The sequence below is a fragment of the Salvelinus namaycush genome, chromosome 15 (genome assembly GCF_016432855.1).
Source record: "Salvelinus namaycush isolate Seneca chromosome 15, SaNama_1.0, whole genome shotgun sequence".
NCBI lineage: Eukaryota > Metazoa > Chordata > Actinopteri > Salmoniformes > Salmonidae > Salvelinus > Salvelinus namaycush.
This window is the reverse complement of record NC_052321.1, coordinates 35,504,808-35,519,116: the sequence shown is the minus strand read 5'-3', so window position 1 is coordinate 35,519,116 and position 14,309 is coordinate 35,504,808. Positions and strand designations below refer to the sequence as shown.

General features: G+C 42.9%; 1 protein-coding gene across 1 annotated transcript in view; it reads left to right on the top strand.

The window, feature by feature from the left end:
* The first annotated feature begins 292 nt into the window (after window positions 1-292).
* LOC120060475 (calmin-like) overlaps window positions 293-14,309 on the top strand; it is a 43,984-nt gene continuing 29,967 nt past the window's right edge. Inside the window, exon 1 of the mRNA XM_039009815.1 lies at window positions 293-653. Within this exon, the coding sequence (XP_038865743.1) occupies window positions 563-653 (91 nt within the window). The 5' untranslated portion in view covers window positions 293-562. The remainder of the gene's footprint in view (window positions 654-14,309) is intronic.

Genomic DNA, 14,309 nt, shown 5'->3' with positions numbered 1-14,309 from the left:
TATGTTTCTAGCGGGAACGGTCTATCTATGGTCTTATTCATAGCCATTCTGAGAACCATATCAGTCCTTTTCTCTCTCTCTTTCTGAGCTGAGACTGGCTCTCCTTTCCTCGACTATACAGTGGCGGGATGGTGGGTATATACACTGTAAGCTACAACAGCCCACCTCGAAAATATTATCCAGGTGCTGTTATTTCCCTTCCTCTTTCGTTGTAGTTTGGTCATCTGTGTCATTTTCCGCGTCCTCGCTTTGCGCCGTAGTGCTAGGTGGGTGCTTTCTACGTCACCAGGGGGGAACTCAACGAAAACAATGATCCTTGGCCAGAAACCGTATCTACGGAATAGCATTGGAGTAGATTAGACCTCCTCTATGCTATAGCCTACCCCACTCATGGCTCAGCGTCCGGCGACCGCCACAATAGCCAGCTAGACAAGGGTAGGAAGAAAGGGGGTAAATAGGGTTGCCATCTCAATCGCCTCCAGATCACACGGGACTGGATGTAGTTTAGTCTGTTGTTTTATATCAAAGTCCAGACTGCAACTTTCCCCAGGGTACCGTCCTGATGGCTGGACACGAGTGGGAGTATAAGGACTGGTTCGAACGGGAGGAATTTATCGGACAGATCAGCGACATCCGAGTGCAGAATCTTCAAGGTATGTGGGGCAACGGTGGCTACCATGTGAAATAGAATGGAACCACTGCGTTCATTAGGCTTTATGTTAAAGCTTTCCTTTGGTTGGTTAGATTGAATCGGGGGACCCATAGTAAGTCAACCTCATCCGAATACCTTTCATGGTTGTAAAAAAAGGTTTGTAAACATTCTACCGGTGCCATGCACAGACGGCTGAAGTTTGAACTTTTTGGGGTTTGTATTTTACCACACTCCGTCCGCGGATATGGTTGATCTCATATCTCTCATCTAATTTCATCAAATCAGTTCGCGACGTGTAGGAATCTGAAAAGGAAAGGGAGAAAACGTGACAATGGTGATAAACCGAAGACGGCTATGCACCACCAGAAACCTCAAAGATAGGGAGACCATGTTTTTTTTATTTTATAGCAGACAATACACTTTCAATGAGGGGGCAGCCAATCATTTCTTGCTAATTTACAGCTGCGTGTCTGTAAAACTTCTAGAGCTACAAAGTTGCACGTCAAATCAAATTGTTTTTGTCACATGCGCCGAATACAACAGGTGTAGACATTACCGTGAAATGCTTACTTACAAGACCTTAACCACTATGTAGTTCAAGAAATAGAGTTGAACAAATATTGACTAAATTAAATAAAGTAAAAAATGTAATAAAAATTAACACAAAAAATAACAATACCGAGGCTATATACAGGTGGTACCGAGTCAATGTGCGGGGGTACAGTTTAGTCGAGGTAATTTGTACATGTAGGTAGGGGTAAAGTGGCTATAGATAGATAATAAACAGCGAGTAGCAGCAGTGTAGAAACAAACAGGGGGGGGGGGGGGGGGGGTTGGTCAATGTAAGTAGTCCGGGTGGCCATTTGATTCATTGTTCAGCAGTCTTATGGCTTCGGGGTAGAAGCTGTTAAAGAGCCTTTTGGACCTAGACTTGGCACTCCGGTACCGCTTATCTTGCGGTAACAGAGAGAACAGTCTATGACTTGGGTGACTGGAGTCTTTGACAATTTTTTTGTCCTTCCTCTGACACCGCCTAGTATATAGGTCCTGGATGGCAGGAAGCTTGGCCCCAGTCATGTACTGGGCCGTACGCACTACCCTCTGTAGCGCCTTACGGTCTGATGCCGAGCAGTTGTCATACCAGGCGGTGATGCAACCGGTCAGGATGCTCTCGATGGTGCAGCTGTAGAACTTTTTGTGGATCTGGGGACCCATGCCAAATCTTTTCAGTCTGCTGAGGGGGAAAAGGTGTTGTTGTGCCCTCTTCAGGACTGTGTTTGGACTATGATAGTTTGTTGGTGATGTGGACACCAAGGAACTACAGCCCCGTCGATGTGAATGGGGGCGTGTTCAGCCTTCCTTTTCCTGTCGTCCATGATCAGCTCCTTTGTCTTGCTCACATTGTTGCATGTGACATTGTTACTTCTCTTCACCCTGTTGCTTCTGACAGTTTCCCTGTGGTGTCAGTCTGAGTCGGTAGCCTATAGGCTGCCCTACGGTAGCCTAGTCTGTAATGACTAGGCTATGTGCAGTGAATAAACAAGAATTGGGCAGCAAAGTGGAAAAAATTTATTTAATGAGTGTTGAGAATGAGAGCTTTGTCTCAGTCTCCAGAGGACGGATCACACATTAACTGAGGCCTCCGCAATGGACACACACACACACATATATATATATATATACACACACACACACACACACACACACACACACACACACACACACACACACACACACACACACATTTCTCCAGACAGACATATGAGCCTTCAAACACACTTTGTGGCTGCTATAGCCTGCCAAGTGATTTTCACTATAGCCAGATTGAGCCATCCACTACAACAAACCATATGTCTGTCTCTGTGGTTCACCTAGTAGTGCAATGAAATAAATGTAAAACGGTCTGATAATGCATAAGATATGTAAGACGTGTTGGATTGTTTGTGTGTGTATGTGTGTAAAAGCACACGTTATAGGCCTATGCATTATATCCATGAAGAAGAACCTAAGACATGCTCATGACATTTGAAGTGTGAAATGGTACATGAGGAGGGGTACCTGTACCTGTTCTGCTCTGGTTCTGTCAAGCATCTGGGGTTGCTCCCCCCAGCTCTCTGTCTTTTTATCTTCCCCACTTTCTCTCTCCTTCCCTCTCATAACACCAACTGGTTTGACACTTCCATCTGATGACTAGCTGGCCCTGGAGGCTTTGTGGTCGGAAGAAAACATACTGAGGAGAACCCAGTGCATTAAAACAATGCTCTGAAGGGCCTTACATAACTAATACTCTCTCACCCATCAGAGAAAAGAGCAATGTCCCCCCCCTCTCTTTCTGTCTCTGCATTAGAGCGCTGAAATCCCAGAACTGTACGTTCCCACACAACACACTCACTCACTCACTCACTCACTCACTCACTCACTCACTCACTCACTCACTCACTCACTCACTCACTCACTCACTCACTCACTCACTCACTCACTCACTCACTCACTCACTCACTCACTCACTCACTCACTCACTCACTCACTCACTCACTCACTCACTCACTCACTATGGTCCACACACACCAACACAGTCATGAAGAGGGCATGACACGCCTCTTCCCCCTCAGGAGACTGAAAAGAGTTGTCATGGGCCCTCAGATCCTCAAAGAGTTCTACAGCTGCACCATTGAGAACATCTTAACTGGCTGCTTCACAGCTTGGTATGGACTAGAGGTCGACCGGTTATGATTTTTCAACACCGATACCGATTATTGGAGAACCAAAAAAAGCCGGTACCGATTAATCGGCCGATTACATTTTTTAAAAATTTGTAATAATGACAATTACAATAATACTGAATGAACACTTATTTTAACTTAATATAATACATCAATAAAATCAATTTAGCCTCAAATAAATAATGAAACATGTTCAATTTGGTTTAAATAATGCAAAAACAAAGTGTTGGAGAAGAAAGTAAAAGTGCAATATGTGCCATGTAAGAAAGCTAACGTTTAAGTTCCTTGCTCAGAACATGAGAACATATGAAAGCTGGTGGTTCCTTTTAACATGCGTCTTCCATATTCCCAGGTAAGAAGTTTTAGGTTGTAGTTATTATAGGAATTATAGGACTATTTCTCTCTATACGATTTGTATTTCATATACCTTTGACTATTGGATGTTCTTATAGGCACTTTAGTATTGCCAGTGTAACAGTATAGCTTCCATCCCTCTCCTCGCCGCTACCTGGGCTCGAAACAGGAACACATCGACAACAGCCACCCTCTAAGCAGCGTTACCCATGCAGAGAAAGGGGAACAACTACTCCAAGTCTCAGAGCGAGTGACGTTTGAAACGCTATTAGCGCTCACCCCGCTAACTAGCTAGCCATTTCACATAGGTTACACCAGCCTAATCTCGGGAGTTGATAGGCTTGAAGTCATAAACAGCGCAATGCTTGAAGCATGCGAAGAGCTGCTGGCAAAACGCACGAAAGTGCTGTTTGAATGAATGCTTACGAGCCTGCTGGTGCCTACCATCGCTCAGTCAGACTGCTCTATCAAATCATATACTTAATTATCACATAATAACACACAGAAATACGAGCCTTAGGTCATTAATATGGTCGAATCCGGAAACTATCATTTCGAAAACAAAACGTTTATTCTTTCAGTGAAATACGGAACCGTTACGTATTTTATCTAACGGATGGCATCCCTAAGTCTAAATATTGCTGTTACATTGCACAACCTTCAATGTTATGTCATAATTACTTAAAATTCTGGCAAATTAGTTCGCAATGAACCAGGCGGCCCAAACTTTTGCATATACCCTGACTCTGCGTGCAATGAACGCAAGAGAAGTGACACAATTTCACCTGGTTAATATTGCCTGCTAACCTGGATTTCTTTTAGCTAAATATGCAGGTTTAAAAATATATACTTCTGTGTATTGATTTTAAGAAAGGCATTGATGTTTATGGTTAGGTACACGTTGGAGCAACGACAGTCCTTTTTCGCGAATGCGCACTGCATCGATTATATGCAACGCAGGACACGCTAGATAAACTAGTAATATCATCAACCATGTGTAGTTATAGCTAGTGATTATGATTGATTGATTGATTGATTGTTTTTTATAAGATACGTTTAATGCTAGCTAGCAACTTACCTTGGCTTCTTACTGCATTCAGTAAGAGGCAGGCTCCTCGTGAGGCAGGTGGTTAGAGCTTTGGACTAGTTAACCGTAAGGTTGCAAGATTGAATCCCTGAGCTGACAAGGTAAAAATCTGTCGTTCTGCCCCTGAACAAGGCAGTTAATCCACCGTTCCTAGGCCGTCATTGAAAATAAGAATGTGTTCTGAACTGACTTGCCTAGTTAAATAAAGGTGTAAAAAACCAAAAAATCGGCCTCCAAAAATACCGATTTCCGATTGTTATGGAAACTTGAAATCGGCCCTAATTAATCGGCCATACCGATTAATCGGTCGACCTCTAGTATGGACACTGCTTGGCATACGACCGCAAGGCGCTACAGAGGGTGGTGCATATGGCCCAGTACATCACTGGGGCCAAGGTCCCTGCCATCCAGAACCTCTATACCAGGCAGTGTTGTCAAAGACTAAAAATTGTCAAAGACTCCGGCCACCCAAGTCACTTTTTTGATTCATCACATAGGCTGCTCCTACTGTTTATTATCTGTCACTTTATTCCTAGTTATATGTACATACAGTTGAAGTCAGAAGTTTACATACACTTAGGTTGGTGTCATTAAAACTCGTTTTTCAACCACTCCACACATTTCTTGTTAACAAACTATAGTTTTGGCAAGTTGGTTAGGACATCTACTTTGTGCGTGACACAAGTAATTTTTCCAACAATTGTTTACAGACAGATTAGTTCACTTATAATTCACTGTATCACAATTCCAGTGGGTCAGAAGTTTACATACACTAAGTTGACTGTGCCTTTGAACAGCTTGGAAAATTCCAGAAAATGATGTCATGGCTTTAGAAGCTTCTGATAGGCTAATTGACATCATTTGAGTCAATTGAAAAGACCTCAGAAAAAAATTGTAGACCTCCACAAGTCTGGTTCATCCTTGGGAGCAATTTCCAAACGCCTGAGGGTACCACGTTCATCTGTACAAACAACAGCACGCAAGTATAAACACCATGGGACCACGCAGCCATCATACCGCTCAGGAAGGAGACGCGTTCTGTCTCCTAGAGATGAACGTACTTTGGTGCGAAAAGTGCAAATCAATCCCAGAACAACCGCAAAGGCCCTTGTGAAGATGCTGGAGGAAACAGGTACAAAAGTATCTATATCCACAGTAAAACAAGTCCTATATTGACATAACCTGAAAGGCCGCTCAGCAAGGAAGAAGCCACTGCTCCAAAACCGCCATAAAAAAGCCAGACTACGGTTTGCAACTGCACATGGGGACAAAGATCATACTTTTTGGAAACAAAAATAGAACCGTTTGGTCATAATGACCATCGTTATGTTTGGAGGAAAAAGGGGGAGGCTTGCAAGCCGAAGAACACCATCCCAACCGTGAAGCACAGGGGTGTCAGTTTCATGTTGTGGGGGTGCTTGGCTGCAGGAGGGACTGGTGCACTTTACAAAGTAGATGGCATCATGAGGAAGGGAAATTATGTGGATATATTGAAGCAACATCTCAAGACATCAGTCAGGAAGTTAAAGCTTGGTCGCAAATGGGTCTTCCAAATGGACAATGACCCCAAGCATACTTCCAAAGTTGTGGCAAAATGGCTTAAGGACAACAAAGTCAAGGTATTGGAGTGGCCATCACAAAGCCCTGACCTCAGTCCTATAGAACATTTGTGGGCACAACTGAAAAAGTGTGTGCGAGCAAGGAGGCCTACAAACCTGACTTAGTTACACCAGGAGGAATGGGCCAAAATTCACCCAACTTATTGTGGGAAGCTTGTGGAAGGCTACCCAAAATGTTTGACCCAAGTTAAACAATTTAAAGGCAATGCTACCAAATACTAATTTAGTGTATGTTAACTTCTGACCCACTGGGAATGTGATGAAAGAAATAAAAGCTGAAATAAATCATTCTCTACTATTATTCTGCAATTTCACATTCTTAAAATAAAGTGGTGATCCTATCTGATCTAAGACAGGGAGTTTTAACTATGATTAAATGTCAGGAATTGTGAAAAACTGAGTTTAAATGTATTTGGCCAAGGTGTATGTAAACTTCCGACTTCAACTGTATCTACCTCAATTACCTCATACCCCTGCACATCGACTCGGTACAGGTACCCCGTGTATATAGGCAAGTTATCATTCCTCATTGTGTATTTATTATTACTTTTATTATTATGTTTTTAGATTAATTATTTATTATTATTTTACTTTTCTCGTATTTCTTTTTTCTTTCTCTCTGCATTGTTGGGACGGGCCCATTAGTAAGCATTTCACTGTTATTCTACACCTGTTTACGAAGCATGTGACAAAAACTATTTGACTTGATTTGACCCTGAGAGGCTCCCAGCTCATTGAGATGCTCATGGACCTCTTTCTGAGCTGGTGGGTAGTAGTGCTGTTCTCTGTACTGGCCATTTGGGATGCAGACAGTGGATGGAGGGGGGATGTGTCTCTGAGCTCAGCATGAATAAATGATGCATAAAAGAGTTAATCAATATCGGACATGTTGTGCTGGTCACTAGCACGGCTCAGAAGTGCATGTGTGTGTCTGTTTTGTGTATGTGGACACACCTGCTGCTAAGTAGAGAGACCAGCCGGCAACAGCAGTGTGTACACTCTACCTTTAGGGACTGGACATCTGTTGAAATATTTTATGAAAGTCCTCCACTGAACGGAACCTTCTGCTGCTGCCATGCAGTACCTCACAAAACGCTCGTTGGTGGAATGAGTGGACCAAGGTGCAGCGTGGTAGGCGTACATTTTAATTTATTAAATGAACACCGAAAAAACAACAAATACGAAACGTAACGTCTAGTAGGGCTAAACAGCACAGTACCAAAAACAAGATCCCACAAACTACAGGTGGAAAAAAGCTGCCTAAGTATGATCCCCAATCAGAGACAACGATAGACAGCTGCCTCTGATTGGGAACCATTCCCGGCCAACAAAGAAATAGAAAACATAGATTGCCCACCCTAGTCACACCCTGACCTAACCAAATATAGAATTAAATCAAATCAAATCAAGTTTATTTTATATAGCCCTTCGTACATCAGCTAATATCTCGAAGTGCTGTACAGAAACCCAGCCTAAAACCCCAAACAGCAAGCAATGCAGGTGTAGAAGCACGGTGGCTAGGAAAAACTCCCTAGAAAGGCCAAAACCTAGGAAGAAACCTAGAGAGGAACCAGGCTATGAGGGGTGGCCAGTCCTCTTCTGGCTGTACCGGGTGGAGATTATAACAGAACATGGCCAAGATGTTCAAAATGTTCATAAGTGACAAGCATGGTCAAATAATAATCAGGAATAAATGCCAGTTGGCTTTTCATAGCCGATCATTAAGAGTTGAAAACAGCAGGTCTGGGACAGGTAGGGGTTCCATAACCGCAGGCAGAACAGTTGAAACTGGAATAGCAGCAAGGCCAGCTGGACTGGGGACAGCAAGGAGTCATCATGCCCGGTAGTCCTGACGTATGGTCCTAGGGCTCAGGTCCTCCGAGAGAGAGAAAGAAAGAGAGAAGGAGAGAATTAGAGAGAGCCAAGATTTTCAAAATGTTCATAAATGACAAGCATGGTCAAATAATAATCAGGAATAAATGTCAGTTGGCTTTTCATAGCCGATCATTAAGAGTTGAAACAGCAGGTCTGGGACAGGTAGGGGTTCCATAACCGCAGGCAGAACAGTTGAAACTGGAATAGCAGCAAGGCCAGGTGGACTGGGGACAGCAAGGAGTCATCATGCCCGGTAGTCCTGACGTATGGTCCTAGGGCTCAGGTTCTCCGAGAGAGAGAAAGAAAGAGAGAAGGAGAGAATCAGAGAGAGCATACTTAAATTCACACAGGACACTGGATAAGACAGGAGAAGTACTCCAGGTATAACCAACTGACCCTAGCCCCCCGACACATAAACTACTGCAGCATAAATACTGGAGGCTGAGACAGGAGGGGTCAGGAGACACTGTGGCCCCATCCGATGATACCCCCGGACAGGGCCAAACAGGAAGGATATAACCCCACCCACTTTGCCAAAGCACAGCCCCCGCACCACTAGAGGGATATCTTCAACCACCAACTTACAATCCTGAGACAAGGCCGAGTATAGCTCACAAAGATCTCCACCACAGCACAAACCAAGGGGGATCTAAAATTAAAAGGATTAAATTAAAATCTAAATTAAAAGGATCTCTAAGGTCAGGGCGTGACAGAGCCGCTGAGCCAGAGTGAAAGTCTGCAGTCACTGCTGCGGTGGACTTGACTTTCTACTCGGAGAGAGAAAGAGAGAGCGAGAAGGCTTTTCTTCTAAAGCCCAGTGACAGAACAGATTTTCATACGATGTGTGAGGCGAGGAACTGCCTCAAACACTCACACTTGTTTGAATGTGATGTTCTTGAACGCTCACCAGGCCAGTCGAGTCCCCCACATCTCAGCACTTATTCAACACAGAGTGATTAAGGGGGAGAGGCTGAGCACACACAGTGCCGCTTCCCTCACATTATGGTATGAGTTTGAGGAGGGTAGGGTATAGAGAGAGATGGGGGTGGAGGCTAAAGGACAATGGTCTCTTCTCTTTTACTCACCCCCTGGCTTATTATAATTTTTGTTCCTCCTAAATTCTGTGTTGGTACTCAGGCAAGGCAAGTAAACTAGCTCAGATGTCCTCTTGATTCAGAACAAATTCAATGTCCCTTTGATTCTCCCCCTGAAGCCCCCCATGTTTATTCAACTATACTGAAATCGTTGGTGAGACACACGAAACGCATTGAGTAATCACTATCAATGCACGCCATCCATCGCAGTGTTTGGATAACCTAACAGCAGTACAACCTTACATTATTGCCTGTGTTCCAAATGGAACCCTATTCACTATATAGTGCACTACTTTTGACCGGGGTCCATAGGGCTCTGGTCGAAAGTAGTGCACTATCTATGGAATAGGGTACCATTTGGTTTCCATACGTTGTGCATGACCATCACTGACCTTCAGCTTGGTTTTCTCTTGGACAGAGCCATTATATTGCAGTGTAAAAAGGGAACTAACTCAGATTAAATCAGTGCAGAGGATTTTGATATTGCTCTGTATTATTGCAGCCTATCCTGTCTGCCTGTACAGAGTGAAGTTCATACAGTATTCAGACATTATCATGCAATATTCATTTGCTTAGACAGTTCTGCTGCTGCCTTCGCCTCCTCGTCGTCTCTTTCTCTCTTTTTCTCTCTCTCTCTCGCTCCCATCCACTCTGAGCCTCTATGTAAAACCGTGGGATCCGCTGTGGGTAAAAGAAAATCAGAATTAAGGTCATGTGCACTCTCTCTCTCTTACAATGCAGTTCTTGGAAGCACAGGAGAAAGAACCACTTTCATCCTCCCCTGCTCCTCCTCCACCTGCTCGTTATTCGAGGATTGCCTCGCTGCATGGCTCTCCAGAGCATCACTGATGTAGCGAGGTTCCGGGAGGCCGTAGATGTACAGCAGTAGACTTCTGAGTTCTGACGTCTATATTTAGTCTATTTACCACTTTCTCTGAGTAGCATGCATGAGGGGCTGACTTCCCTGACATGTACCAAGTGTGTGTAGTGTGTGTGTGTGTTGAAAAATATGCAGCTGAGAGCTAGAAGCCTGCGCAGCAGAGCTATTATGTAAGCCATGTTAACCCTGTCATATCTGGATACAGTAGCATACTGTTGCTGACATGTACTAAGCGTGTGTGTGTAATGTGTGTGTGTGTGTGCGCATGTTAGGGCTAGGTTGATACCAGTATCGCGATACTCGTTAGTTTCGTGGCAAGGAAACAAAACACGAAGCGAATTCACATTGATTCATTTTCCAACTATAGCACACAATATTTTACATACAGAAGGTTTTTTAAAGGACTAAAGAGTTAGATCTGCTTCGTGTTGTCATTTTTGCCATGGAAAAGATATTGCAATACTGTTTATCGTCCTGGCCCTAGCGCGTGTGTGTGTAGTACAGAGGTTCAGGAGCATACTGTCGCTGTAGCAGCCAGACAGTGAATGTGGAGTGTATCAAATATGGACGATTGCATCACTATTGCAAAGTCTCAGTGACATGCAGGAAGGGGAACAATGTTATTGTGAACTGAATACTGAATAAACTCAACTGAATGGTGTCTGTATCTTTGAAGAAGCAAGTATAATGTGGAGAACACTGTCCTCATAGCGGTGGTTTTCTAATGGGCAGAGATATTGCTATGGCTAGACCAACAGTTTCAGGATGATGGTCGGTCCAAGTCAATTGTTCTTATTTTATCTTGAGTGATGATAAGTCTAAAGTTACGGTTTATGCTTCAAAAAGTACTCCTTTTGTAGGAGGCCCATTTTCCACTCTAAAAATACCATAGCGCCTTTTAAAAGGTCAACGGTTATATTGTCAAATAAACCTGCGGAGAGAGAGAGTGACGTACACGGGGTGAGTTCACTCTACTCTTTGTCTGAGGTCTGTATAAGTGCCAGTTTTATTAGACGCAGGTGTTTCTACCAATGGGCTGAAGAAAGAAACGGTCCAACAGAACTTTGAATATGTTGTGTAACTCTCATGGATTGCAGTGATGATGACAAAGCAGGGCTGTGCTCTCTCTGCCTACAGCTCTGTTTTTATAAATAGCAATGATTGTTGTTCTCAGGTTGACCTGTAGCTGTCAGGGTAAGGTAATCAGGAACCAGGTTTCCAACCAACCTTTTTATGCGAGTAAAGTACATGTGGGGGGAAAAATGTAATGACAGGGCGGATGGAAACAGAACATTTGTCGGTAAACTTTTAAATGTCGACAAAACAAAATACGCTAGACAAGATGGGATCTTTTTGTGTCTGTAAAATGTATTATTCAAGAAATGTCAATGGAAATGCTTTTACGCATGTTGTGTGGTCCTCCCACTATGACTCGTGAGGAAAGCTTGCAATTTATTAGGGTACAGATTAAATAGTTTATGATGAACTTCACAGGGTGGTGAAAGTGCCAGGTGATGAGCTTGATACTCCTTTGCAATAAATATCGGTGGTCTTATTCTGGTGGCATGATCATTGATGCTTGTCTGCCGTTTGACAAATAAAAACAATATCGCTCTTTTGTCTATAATAATGTAACATAGACGCTCGGAGTCGAGAAGCAGTTGCAGGTGGTAAGTTTAATTAATATAACAAGTAACATGGAACGATACAATGTAGGAGTAGTGTCTAGACATGAACAACAGAAACAGTACTGCCTGGGGAAAGAACCTAAGGGAGTGCCAGATAAAGGGGTGGTAATGAGTGAGGTAATAGAGTCCAGGTGTGCCTAATGATGAAGCGCAGGTATGTGTAATGATGAATGCCAGGTGCGTGTAATGATGGTTCCCAGGATCGGCGGTTAGTAAACCGGCGACGTCGAACGCCGGAGAGGAGGAGCTGGAGTAGACGCGACAAAGAATCTCATCATGTAGGCTGTACCCGCACTGTATCTGTGAGCTGTTGGCTACAGCACACATGCCAATACCAGAGTGGTATCGCTATATAACACAACCTTTTTTTTGTAAGAAAACCATCAGTAGAGTTGAAAATGCGATGGAAACCCATTTAACTTGTATTTTTAATTGGGGGGGGGGTTTAACCGTTCATTTTATTTGTATGTACACTACGTCATCACACAGTCTTTTATCCCAAACTATTCAATTTGATGGGAACACATCTCTGATGGGAAAATGCGCATATTGTTTTTATGCAGATTTATTTATTTTTCGCATGAAAGTCTGTCGCTAATTGCATGGAAACCTAGCTAGTGAGTAGGTACGATCGCAGGAAAGAAAAACCAACACACGAAGGCTCTTTTTCATTACTTCTTCTTCTCACCAAGTTATGCTCTCCTTGCATATGATCTGATTTGAACTTCTCTTTTAAAGTTTTATGAAGGCATTACTGATTTATAGTGCACTGTATTTGTGAAGACAAAACAAATATTTTTTCCCCTTCATATTTTTTACCAAAGATGACTCCTTCCACCTGATCCCTCGAAGTCATTCATGATTTGAACTTCACTTTTCATGTAGGTTACATGAATGTCATTACTACATAATTACTGATGCGGCAAAGATTTAGCATGGGCCCTCAGATCCATCAAAAAGTTATACAGCTGCACCATTGAGAGCATCTTGACTGGCTGCACCACCGCTTGGTATGGCAACTGCTTGGCATCCGACCGCAAGGCGCTACAGAGGATAGTGCGTACGGCCCAGTACATCACTGACCGACCTTCATGTGTTAAAGTAATGATGGACTGCTGTTTCTCTACTTATTTGAGCTGTTCTTGACATAATATGGACTATTTTACCAAATAGGGCTATCTTCTGTATATCACCCCTACCTTGTCACAACACAACTGATTGGCTCAAGCGCATTAAGAAGGAAAGAATTTCCACAAATTAACTTTTAAGAAGGCACACCCATTAATTTAAATGTCGTCACTATTAATCTACAATGTAGAAAATAGTCAAAATAAAGAAAAACCCTTGAATGAGTAGGTGTGTCCAAACTTTTGACTGGTACTGTATATATTTAACATTTGTACCCAAATTCACCCTAACTAACTGATCTGTATATGAGCAAACAGCACAGTACATACAATAAGCATAGGCTACGTTGGTTTTTGTTCAAAATGCGGACTAGATTTGTATCTTTTTGGTCTAGTTTTGTGGAAGCTTGTCTTTTGCATCTTTGTGACTGTACTTATCTTGTTTAGATATTTTGTCTGTTTGGAATGAGGAAGATGCAGCCTGTGACATCAGCACGTCTTTTCTTTATCTTCTCAAACTATTCAATTGCCAGTGTGGCTAACATTTTCTGTAACTCAATCGTCTTTGAGAACAATCATCTTGTTCTTCAAGATAATGCCACTGTCAAAAAAGACCTCTGTGATTTGAAGAATCAATCAGCACATTGTTGCCATTTACGTGTCTTTCTGTCTCTGTTCTCCTTGGAAGTCTTTCTGTCGTCACCCAAAGCATGGAGAGGTAGAGCCCACACTTTTAACCCTGATCTCTGTAAAAGGAACCTACCTGCACTTCAAACAAATTACACACAAAAAAATGTGGGTTCTTTGTGAAGGGTGATGGTTCTATGTGGGACCATAATGACTCAAAGGACCCTTTGAGCTCTTCAATGGTCCTTTACAGTTCACAAAATCATTTTTTGTTCTATTAGTGATAATTCAAATGGTTTGCGCATGGCTCTTATTGTGAAACTGTGAGTGAGAGTGTCATTCCAGTTTTTCTAATGTGTTGTGGTATGCCGTTACGTAGTAAGTCTTGTGCAAGACTCATGTATGGGCTTGTGTCAATTGAGAACGGTTGACTAAATCAGTCAGTGGCTCTCTCCTCAGGGACCCCCAGCTGTTCCAGAGCTGCCACACCTGATTCAACTAGTCAATTAACACAATAATAACAGCTACGGAATTTTCCAATATAATATGGCTGACCAGAATAGGTTCTATAAAAAAACATAAA